The 10514-nt window shown below is 59.1% G+C and overlaps 1 protein-coding gene and 1 long non-coding RNA gene across 5 annotated transcripts; both read right to left on the bottom strand.

The window, feature by feature from the left end:
- Positions 1 to 261: 261 nt before the first annotated feature.
- SLC25A45 (solute carrier family 25 member 45) lies at positions 262 to 5539 on the bottom strand. Of its 3 annotated transcripts, none has more exons than XM_090258636.1 (6): positions 5422 to 5539; positions 4348 to 4391; positions 4097 to 4168; positions 3607 to 3792; positions 1190 to 1319; positions 262 to 1061 (listed from the first exon to the last, which is right to left on the bottom strand). In XM_090258636.1, the coding sequence occupies exons 1-6, from the start codon at positions 5456 to 5458 to the stop codon at positions 793 to 795; spliced, it is 738 nt and encodes a 245-aa protein (XP_090114762.1). In that variant the 5' UTR covers positions 5459 to 5539; the 3' UTR covers positions 262 to 792. The 3 variants fall into 3 exon arrangements, with proteins under 3 accessions (XP_090114762.1, XP_090114776.1, XP_090114771.1); XM_090258650.1 differs by having other exon boundaries at positions 1190 to 1448; positions 5422 to 5501; XM_090258645.1 differs by lacking the exon at positions 5422 to 5539 and adding an exon at positions 5180 to 5414 and having other exon boundaries at positions 1190 to 1448.
- Positions 5540 to 7676: 2137 nt separating this feature from the next.
- On the bottom strand, positions 7677 to 10399 carry LOC150017511 (uncharacterized). 2 transcript variants are annotated; one of them, XR_016507489.1, is made up of 3 exons: positions 10186 to 10399; positions 8745 to 8858; positions 7677 to 8169 (listed from the first exon to the last, which is right to left on the bottom strand). It is a non-coding gene; the product is annotated as an uncharacterized LOC150017511 (long non-coding RNA). The 2 variants fall into 2 exon arrangements; XR_016507488.1 differs by lacking the exon at positions 10186 to 10399 and adding an exon at positions 9743 to 9787.
- Between the last annotated feature and the right edge of the window lie 115 nt (positions 10400 to 10514).

Genomic DNA, 10514 nt, shown 5'->3' with positions numbered 1-10514 from the left:
CAGTTTAATGGGGAAGCTGAGGAGTCAACCAGCCAGCATGCCAGAGGTGAGGGCTATGATCAAGGTGAGCAGGGGACCTGCAGACCCCTAAGTCAGTCTGGGGCGGGGTGAGGGACAGTGCTCAGTGGAGGTCTGGGAGTGGGCCCAGCCAGAGGGTGGCGGAGCCGGCCCCCAGCTGGCCTGACACTGGCCAGGAGGGACTGAGCTTCCAGGCCCAGGCGCTGAGGGGCACAGCAGGGTAGCTAGCGGGCAGGGAGGTGCCCCACTGGGAGGGGATGGAGTTTGGGCTTTTCCCTGCACGTGATGGGAGTCACTGGAAGATTCTGGAGGCCGAAAGATGTAAAGGCTGCTCTTGAGTCAGGCAGGGAGAGGTGAGGAGGGAGGTGAGGTACAGGCGGATGAGGACACTGCTCCTGGAATCCAGGGGACAGGGAGCACTCAGGCAGCGGAGTGGAGGCTCAGAGCTCTGGAAGGGGTCAAGTCACAGGATGGGGGCCAGAATGTCACCAGCACCACTGATTAGCTGGTTCACAAAGGAATCAAGGCAAGTGCTACTGGAGGCTGAGGCCAGCCTTAGCTTGTGGGCAGAGCCCAGAAGCTGGGTGGGAGCCTGCTCCCCAGTGCGGGCTCCCCACCCGCATCTGCATCTTCCAGGCTGGGAGGAGCCTCAACAAGGAAGGTTGAGCTTCTCGCATTGAAATCTCAATCTGGTGCTTTCAGCTGGGCCTCCGATTGGGGCAGCTGGGTGGCGGTCAGTCCCGCTGGGGAGACGCTGGCAGTGCCCGGCCACACTCAGCCCCACGCGCGGAGGAAGTACTCGTAGCTGAGGAAGGTGACGGCATTGACAGGAAAGGCGCGGGCACTGTTGATGGTCAGCCCTCGGAAGAAGACCCCCAGTCCTTCCTGCCGGGCGCTGGTTACCATGCAGTCCAGCAAGCCTCGGTACTCCCTCTGCTTCAGCCCGGCCATCTGCATCCGGGACTTGATCACATCCAAGGGGGTGGCTGTCACCCAAGAGGTGATGCCTGCAAAGCCCCCTGCCACCAGCACTGTGGTTGAGCCTGGGGTAGAGGGAGCCCGGGCCAGGGTCAGACCGAGGAACATCCTCGCCCTGCCCTGCCCACCACCCTGCCCCCGCTTCCCACCCCACTCTTCTCTGCCCCCCACCCTCTCACGCTGCTTCACTTACTGGGGTCCTGGCCATCTGGCGTGTATTGGCGACAGAGCCATTCATAGGTGACGAAGTAGATTCCCACTGTGGGGGTGTCCCTCAGCGTCAGAGCCCAGGCTCCCCGGAACAGCCCCCGGGGTCCCTCCTCCTGGAAGATGGAGGCTGCACAGTGCACAGGCCCCCGGTACCGGGGAGCGGGGCTCCCAGGCTGTGCCCTCGGCTCTGTCTGGTTTTGCAGCCGAACTTTGATGAGGTCACAAGGGGCCAAGCAGTAGGCCTGTGGGGAAGGCAGTGTGACGGCCGGGTGGGGCCCTGGGCAGGACAGCTCGTCTTAACAAGGGGAAGGCAGTGGGCAGAGAGGGCAGCCTCTTCCAGCGGGACCACGCGTTCTGCTGCTAGCTCTTAGCTTTTTCTCCTCGGAGCTGGGGACAGGCCTGGCCACCTCTTTGGCAGCAGGCCCCTGACAGCGAGTGGCATGACCTCTCTCAGCTTCATCGAGCCTCCCTCCCCCAACTCCTGCAGGACATTTCTCCGAGGGGCCTGAGGGGCAAGCGCTGAGCCAGCCCTTCCTGTCTCTCACAGCCCCCAGCCACTAGTGTCCCAACAAACGTGGTGACAGGGTGAGAGCTGCAGGTCCTAGAAGTCCTCACCTGGCTGAGGCAGAGGGGACACAGATCTGGGGTGGAACTGGGACGGGGGGTGGGTGCTGGGAGGGCAGAGGGAGGCGGTGGGGAGGGACTGAGGTATGAGTCAGGGAATCAACTAGGTCAATATCAGCTGTTCGGGAGAGAACTGAGGTCATAGCATCTGGGGCTTATGTGGTGTGTGTGTGTGTTTTATGGAAGGTACTGGGGCTGGGTCCCTCAGCCCTGGGGATGGCCAATGGCAGAGGAGCTGGTGGCTGGCTCTGGTGGTCATCTTTAGAGGGTGGCAGGCCAAGTTTGCCAGTTTTCTCCCCTGCAAAGAGGGCAGTGGACTGGGGACCTTCCCTGTGAGATGGGGCCCTGATGTCAGCCTTGGGAGCCCACTCAGTGCCGAGGTGAGAGCTTCTCCAGAGGGGTGTGCTCCTGAGCTCTAGCCTCCTGGGGGCTGAGGAAATGGCGTGACCAAAGTTAGGATGGCAGGTGGGGACTGGCTGGGGGCCTCCCCTCCCCGTCCCATGCCCATGAGGGCAGTGGGGACAGCAGACACTGGTGCACTGTTTGGCAGCCAAAAGTGACTTCTGTGCACAGCAGTGGTTGTCAGTCCCTGCCCTGTGCTAACCAAAGAGTCACTTCCCACCTCCACACAAAAACACATCTTTTTTTGTCCAAAACTGAAGTCATAGGCTTGACAGCAAACCTGGGCTCCAGTTGGTCCCTGGACCCAGTTGCCACCCTGACACAACAGGCCCCAGCACTGTTATCTGTTCTGCTTCCCAAAGAGCTGGAAAGGTGGCTGGATGGGCTGGGCCTGGCTGGGCCTAAACCAGGCCGTCTGGCCTGGGGCCCCAGTGCTCTTCCTTGTTTTTTGGGGGGTACCAGGTCTCGGGGCTTGCATGCTGCCCAAGAAAGGGCAAAAGAAAAACCAGGACCTTTTGGGGTCTCATGAATTATTAATTTACTTTAGTGAGGCAGCTGACTCTGTCCTTTGTCCTTGCTCTCTGCCCCACGAAGTCCATCAAGAGCATCAGGACAGGCGTCAAATAGAGGGTAACCTAAGGCGCCTGGCTGAGTCTGGGCGGAGCCTCTATGCTCAGGCCACCCCATTCAGCTGGTGTTCCCCTGGGTTCCTGGAGGCCCCTCTTCCCTCCACCCCATCCCCCAAAAGCCCAGGTACTTAAGTGCTGAGAACAAAGACCAAAACCAAATGATCAGAGTTACTTAATGATTAATACCCTTGACCTGTCCCAGCGAGATCTGTGGACCGGAGCCCCCAGGGAGGCTCACGTATTGCAGTTACCCAGGCGCTGCAGGCAAAGGGGTGGGGCAAGTGCCAGGACCGCATCAGGACTGGGCTCAGAACTCAGTGGGAGCTGTCAGTCGTCCAGGGTGAAAGGTCACCTTAGAGAGGTCCTGTCATAGCCCTGAGGTTGGCAACCTCCAGAGGTGGGCAAGTCCTGTCCGCCACAGAGTGGGGCATCCACTGCTTCTCCATGATGCCCTCCTGGAGGCACCTATGCCCACCCCCCACACTGAGCTCTCTCTGCCTTTTACCCCCTCTGTTCTCCATGACCTTTCCCCTCCAGGCCTGCAGTGTGGAAAGCCACACTCAGCCAGGCCAGGTCACTGGGAGCAGCAGGAGCTGTCCATTTCCCCACAGCTCCTCACATGCCGGTGGGGAAGGTCATGGTTGGCAGCTGTGGGTCACCAGATGGGGCCGGGAGGAGAAGGAACAGACCGACCGTCACTGCGTCGGTGTGCACGCGTGCGCACACGCCCCAGTGCCGCGCTGACCTGCAGGAACCCTCCGGTGCAGCCGGCTATGAAGACATGAGTATAGCTGGGGGGCTGGGCCCGCCGCTCCCGGTGGGACGTGGCCGTGAGCACCAGCAGGGCGTTGCTGTAGGCCCCGAACAGCACCGAGTTGACCACAGCTATGCTGCCAATGGGGAAGCTCATCCCCTTGAAGAAGCCCAGGACCTGCAGGGAGAGGGCAGCACCAGAGTGGGTAGTGGACACGGGGCCTCCCCTTTGCCCTCTGCAGCCTGACCAGGTCTCCTCTGACTGGAAACCACTCTGAGCCCCCGCCAGAGGCAGAGGTGACCGAGGCTGGGACGGCCTCAGTACCACCGTTTAGGCACTGAGCTACCACCCCGACCCCAGTGGCCCCAGGCTTGGGTCTCCTTTCTTCCAAGGGCAGAACCCTGCCTGCCTTGGGGGGTGGAAGCTGGTACTGGCTGCTCAGCTGCCTCCCACCCCAAAACCCGAAGCAGCAGCCACCCACCGACTCATGGCGGTAAGTCTTGACCATACAGTCGATGATGCCTCGGTATGTGGTCTGGGTCTGGAGCCGCACCTGCACAGGGAGGACAGGGCAGGTGGGCAGGCGGGGCATGGCTGCAGCCCAGCTCCTGCCTCTGCCCCTGGGGCAGGAGAGGCAGGAGGAGCCTCTGTCAGCCAAGCCCTGCTCTAGGGCGGCCTGACATTTGGTTTGAGTGACATCTTTTATTTTTTGGGTGCCTCCTCTAGACTCACCTTTACAGTGTCAAAGGGGTGTCCCAGGACCAAGCCCAGAGCTCCTGTGGTGACAAGAAGGGGCTACATCTGAGGAAGCACGTCTGTGCCGAGAGGAAAGAGGGCCGAGGCAGGAGAGAGGGCAGGGTCTCCTGCCAGGCGCCAGGGAAGCTCCGCTGGCCCCCTTGCACCCTCCTCCGCACCAGGCACAGAGCTAGGAAAGAGTGGGGACAGCAGGAGGGAGCCCCAACCTTGCCTGGAGGATGCACATGCAGATGGGAGGAGCAAGGGAGCCCGCCCCTGAGGGTCTGGCTGGCTCCATGGCCTCTGGAGGAGTCTCCAGGGTTCCTGCCTCCCTGACAGCTTTACCCCTTCCTTCCCTCTTCCTTCTTTCAACTCACAACCGCTGTCCAGTTCGGGGCCTTGGTCTAGACCATGCCTTGCCCTCGGGCGCTCTGCCCCTGCCAGCTGACAGTGCAGAGCTCGGGGTCCTTGGGGCAGTCTTGCGGGCACCAGCATCCAGCCACGGCCATCCCCCCACTTCCTGGTCTTGCCCTCTATAGCAGAGGCTGGTCCCGAAGCTTTGGGAGAGGTCACATCCCCCGAAGGCAGGTTCAGAATGTCCCCCCTCTTTCTCCTCAGAGAAGTGTCACCCAGACACTGAGCTGGGCCCACAGCACAGCAGGCCTCAGGGCCCGGGCATCAGCTCTCGGCCAGGCAGGGCAGAGGCCCAAAGGGGAACGTGGGACAGCAGCTAAGGTCAAAGGTGAACTTCTTTCTGAGCCCCACAAGGCAGGCTTGGGGAGCCCATTCCAGCTGCAGGAGCTGTGGGCGCATCAGGAAGAGCGCTCACCTTGGCGCCCACTCTCGCCAGGCGTCAGGCAGCGTGGCCTTGGGACACGGCAGCGGCACTCTGCCACCTGTGCCTTCAGGTCCTGTCCCCTCAGACAGCTCCCAGGATGCTCTGGGACGGCTGGCTCTGGGTGCTCCAGGGGAACCTGGACTTTGGCCTCAGCTCCTCCTGTGTCCCCTACCTTCCCCAGCAAGGGACCCACCGTTGGGGGTGATGTGACAGAAGGAAGAAAAACGTCTCACCAGAGATCCAGCCGGCCACAAACTCCTCCACGGGCATTGTCCAGCAGGTGGGATCTGGCGTCTGAGGAGCCGCTGGTAAAAGTGTAACTCTACCCTCTCCCTCCCCGAGCCTGGACCGATAACCTCCCACTAATGTTTAACCCTGGGTGGAGGGTGAGCAGTGGCCCGGTGCCCAGACCTTGGGCACCAGGAGAGGGGAGCAGGCCAGCCCGGGTGGCCCTGACGGACGGAGGAGGTGCGCAGTGTGAAATCTCACGGGGCAGGGATGATGGCCTGCGGCGGCCGGCCAGCCCTGCGCGCAGGCACGGGCCTTGAAGTATGGCCGGGACTGGCAGCCCGGCCCCGGCCGCCGGCGGGGCCCCTCCAGGCGGCCCCAGTCAGCACGGGCTCAGTGCGTCCGCTGGGCGCGCAGCCCACGCTGCCAGCAGCCCCCACAGCTCTACCCACCAGGCAGCCTGCTGACCACCCCCCCGGGCGGCCTGAGGCTGGGGAGCTGGGGTGTGGCCACCAGAGGCAGGCCCAGCGGGAGGTCTTCCTGGCACTGGGGAACCCCGGAAGCGGACAGGGTGGGAGGCAGGCCTCCCCCAGGCTCGTTTACACTGTGCCCCCCCCCCGCCGGGACTCATGGACGGCCTCCTCTGGCCTCCTCTTCGCTGAGCCTCTTCCGCAGCAGGACAACGGGGATGGCGACTGGATCAAGGGTGGCGTGCCTCTCTGCTTTGCGGTGACCGGGCTTTGACTGCCCATTTCTTTGTGGGCAACTACAAACCCGAGCTGACAGGGACCTGGAGGATGAGGGGCAGGAGGGGCGAAGGGAATCGGGCTCTTCTTTTGAGGGCACAGAGATCTGGCGCTCAGGAACCACTGCCCGTAGAAGTCTGCAAAGGCCCCACATGTGGGCGCCAACCCTCAGAGGTGTCCTGACCCCTCCCTTTCCCTCACACCTCACTACCCGTCCAGGGGAAAACTGCATCAGTATTGCCTTCAACATAGAGGTGGATCCACCACCAACTCCCACCACCTCCTCCGCGGCTCAGGCTCCAACCCAAAGCCACCACCCCGTCCACTTGGATCCCTGTCCTGACTCATCGCCCTGCCTCCACCCTTGCCTTCTTCCAGTATGTTCTCCACTCAGGAGCCAGACTGATGCAGTTAACATCTAAGTCAGACCAGGTCTCTCTCTGCGCCACACCCTGCAGGGGCCCCATCCTGCTCAGAGTCGGAGCGGAGTGCTTTCCCAGGCCCTGGGAGCCCTCACAGCGCCACCCCGTCTCCTGTGACGACACCTCTGGCAGCCCCCTTGCCCGCTTTGCTCCAGCCACCCTGGCCACCCACTCTTCTTCAAACGGACTCCTGCCTCCAGGCCTTCGCCCTGGCTGTTCCCTCTCCCTGATGGCCTCCTCTAGCTTGGGCTCTGAGGCCATCCACGAGGTGAGCCCTCTCTGACCGTCTCCTTGAATATTGCCATCTGCCCCCCTGCCAGCATTCCTGGCACCATTCCTAGCTCTACCTTTTCTTCTGTCTTTAATTTTCATTTAGTTTAGTTTAGTTTTTTAGAGAGAGAGAGAGGGGAAGGGAGAGAGAAACAATGATTTGTTGTTCCACTTATTGATTTAGTCACGGATTGATTCTTGTACGTGCCCTGACCAGGGATCAGACCTGCAACCTTGGTGTTCCGGGACGACGTGCTAACCTACTGAGCTACCCGGCCGGGGCTGGCTCTACCTTTTGTTTCCGCCATGGCACTCATCACCTGCTGTCTCATTATGTAATTAACTTGTCTGTCTGGGCAGAGAGCTCTGGCTGTTTTGCTCGCTGATGTTATCATAAAGATTAGAACAGTGTGTGGCACAGAGCAGACCATCGATATTCACTGAAAGAACAAACGAGTGAGCCCTGGTAAGGTAGCTCAGTTGTTTAGAGCATTGTCCCAAGACACCAAGGTGTGGGTACAATCCCTGGTCAGTGGGGGCACATACAAAAATCAACCAATGGCCCTGGCTGGTGTGGCTCAGTGGATTGACCACCTGCCTGAGAACCAAAAGTTTGATTCCCAGTCAGAGCACCTGCCTGGGTTTCGGGCCAGGTCACTTGTTGGGGGCATGTAAGAAGCAACCAATTGATGTTTCTCTTCCTCTCTTTCTCCTTCCCTTCCCCATTCTCTAAAAAATAAATAAAATATATATTTTTTTAAAGTAAAAAAAGTCAACCAATGAATGCATAAGTAAGTGAAACAACAAATCAATGTCTTTCCTCTCTCCCTTCCCCTCTCTCTAAAAATCAATAAATAAAAAAACGTTTTTTAAAAGAACAAATCAGTGGACGAGTCAGGGGGCATCATCAGTGGACAGCCTTGCACCAGGCCTGGGGCTCCAGTTCTCTCCAAGGGGCCCCAAATAACATAAAGGCCCAGCAACACCCCAACTGCCTCTCCTGATCTTGTCGCAGCTCTTAGTTTCCATGAGAGGCTGAAGGACCAGCCCTGCCTGCCCTCTTTCTTCCCTCCCTCTGCCAAAGCAGATCCCATCCACCCCACTACTTTGTGGTCGGGGACAGGTTCTAGGAGGCAGGGTTTCATCTCTGATCTCCTGCCCAGGGCTCCTTGGGCTGTCCCCAAGACCTTCCTGTCCTTTGGCCTCTCACGATGGGCTGGGTTGCTATCCTACTTCTGCTCATTCTCTCCTGAGTGATGTTGAGCAATCCCTTCTGTGGGCCTCAGGGTCCTTAATGCTTTCAAAAGTAGGGGACCTGAAAATAAAATTGTAAAAAAAAAAAAAAAAAAAAAAAAAAAGTAGGTGACCAGACCAGCCGATTGCTGAATCTAAGGCCTCTCTCTATAGGCCTGTGAGCTGCCCCCTCACTTCAGAATGGGCCCCCCTCTCTTCTCTAATCCAGCCTTACCACTCCAGCTCATGGGAGACCAGTTAGCCCTCCCCAGAGCCTTGCGGAAGCACAGGCTAGCTCTTCTCCAGTCCTCTTGCAAGTTCCAGCAGGTTAACTCTCTGCCGGGCAGAGCAGAGCTCTAATCTCATCACTCCCTAGCTCACAGCTTCCAAAACATCCTCACTGCCTGCCAAACCCATCACACAGCCCTCACCCTGGTGTTCACCCTCCCACGTGGTGCCACCCACCTTCCCAGGGCTTCCCTGGTGCCCTAACCAGGCCCCTGCAGCTCCAACTACCTGGAATGCCTTCGGGAATCTCTGCCCCTCCTTGCTCGACCTGGGTTCCAGCCTGCTTACCACCACCACACATACGCCAGACCTCAGCTTTGTTACTTAACCTTTCAGTCCTGTTTCCTCATCATAAAATGGAATACTCACCTTAGTGTGTTATAAGGATTAAAGCACTTAGAAAGGGTCTGGCACAGTGTACATGCTTCACAGATGGCAGCTACTATTATTCTTGTTTCCACTCCCAGGGTCCAGGAGGGTGACCTGAGAAAACATGGGAAAGGGCCTAGCACACAGTAGGTACTCAGGCATTGAGGTCCCTTCCCTTCTGGCTTGTGGCAGTTTATATTTTTTAAGGCAATCCTGTCATTTATGTAGGTTTCTGGTTTTAAAAATAAAATTTATTATTTTTATTTTAGAGGGAAAGGGAGGTAAAAATAGTGGGAGAGAAACATCAATGTGAGAGAGAAACATCAATTAGTGGCTTCCTGTATGCATGCCAACTGGGGACGGAACCCACAAGCTAGGCATGTGCCCCTGACTGGGGATTGGAACCGGCGACCTTTTGCTTTGCGGGATGAAGCCCAACCAGCTGAGCCCCGTGGATCAGGGCTCATCTATGTAGTCTCAAACATGCGTTTCTCCCGGCCTTCTCTCTCTCTCCCTGCACTCCGCAATTAAACTAGAATATAAGCGTCCACGTATCACCCGGGTCTACATCCCCTGCCCTGGCCCAGAGCCCAAACCCAGTAAGCACTCAGCAACAGGGAACTGTGTTTCCACTTCACTCCAGTGGGTTTAGGGAGGCCACCAACTGATGGGTGCTGGCCTGAGGGTCACAGAGCTGAGAACCAGGAGAGAAATGCCTGCTCCCACTGCCGCCCTTCACTGCAGCTCCCACATGAGCTTCATGCCGGTAAGGAAGGCGTGGTGACGGGCTCAGCGGTGGGGCAGTGTGGGTCCAGGAGGGCGGGCTAGGAGCCATTTCAAATACACAGGAAACCAGGCCCGCGCTGGGAGCTAGCGCTATATTCCAACGCCCGCCCGGGACCCAGGGCCTGGTGAGGTCACCCCCACCCTCCCTCAAACCCCTCCTGGTTCTGCTGATCATTGACTTCACTGCTGTCACTTGGAACAACCTCTTGTACCTCTAGCTCAGGAAGGCGCCCCATGGACTTGTTTTTCTCCCCGAGATCCACACCTCAGGCGCACACAGGCAGGCCTTGCCAGGGCATGTTGGTGACGTGACCCTGGGGATTGGTGGTTTCACATCTGCTCTTCCAGGCCCCAGTGCGTTTTCCCAGCCTGGAAAGGCCTCAAGGTCTCCGGGGCTGTGTGTCTGAGATAGCTTGGGCTCATGTGACTGCTCCCTGGGAAAACAAGTCCGCCCCGCCTGCGCTTCTGGCATATCATTTGAGTGTCTTTGTAAGTTATCCTCGTTTTACAGATGAGGAAACAGGCGCGGAGAGGAAGGGACTTGTCCAAGATGAGTCAGGACAGGGACCCAATCCCCTGACCGCAGCAAAGACACCCTCACCCCCCATGGCCCCAGGGGCGCTGCACTACAGGCCGCTGCCTGTGTCACCTTTACCTGGAGCCCAGCACAGTGTGAAGGCCTGACGCGTCCCAGTTAGCATCTCCCCTTTACAGGTGAGGGGACAGGCCCAAAGTCACATGCAAGGAAGTGCCACAGGTCACGCCCAGATCCCCAACCGCCTAGAACCTTCCACACCCTGTTACAGGCCATCGGTGTGGGGGCCACTCGCCCTTAGGGACTCGGGATGGTGCCCAGGCTGGTTCTTAGTGCGGCCATCCGAGGGTGTGAGCGCGCACACACACGCACGAGGTGTGGAACCCTGCCACCGCGGGCACGCGCACGACCGCAGGGGCACCCGAGAGCGCGGGCACCCTGCAGGGCGC

Source organism: Furipterus horrens, unplaced genomic scaffold, assembly GCF_987537825.1.
Source record: "Furipterus horrens unplaced genomic scaffold, mFurHor1.1.pri manual_scaffold_2, whole genome shotgun sequence".
Taxonomy (NCBI): domain Eukaryota; kingdom Metazoa; phylum Chordata; class Mammalia; order Chiroptera; family Furipteridae; genus Furipterus; species Furipterus horrens.
The sequence above is the reverse complement of the archived record's forward strand: the minus strand, read 5'-3'. Positions and strand labels throughout refer to the sequence as shown.

Coding starts and splice junctions, on each gene's coding strand:
- SLC25A45 (XM_090258650.1), bottom strand. CDS start 5,458: ATGCCCGTGGAGGAGTTTGTGGCCGGCTGGATCTCTG. Junction 4,392..5,421: donor TGTGGCCGGCTGGATCTCTG/GTGAGACGTTTT, acceptor TTGTCACCACAG/GAGCTCTGGGCTTGGTCCTG. Junction 1,449..3,606: donor GCACCGGAGGGTTCCTGCAG/GTCAGCGCGGCA, acceptor CCTTCCCCACAG/GCCTACTGCTTGGCCCCTTG.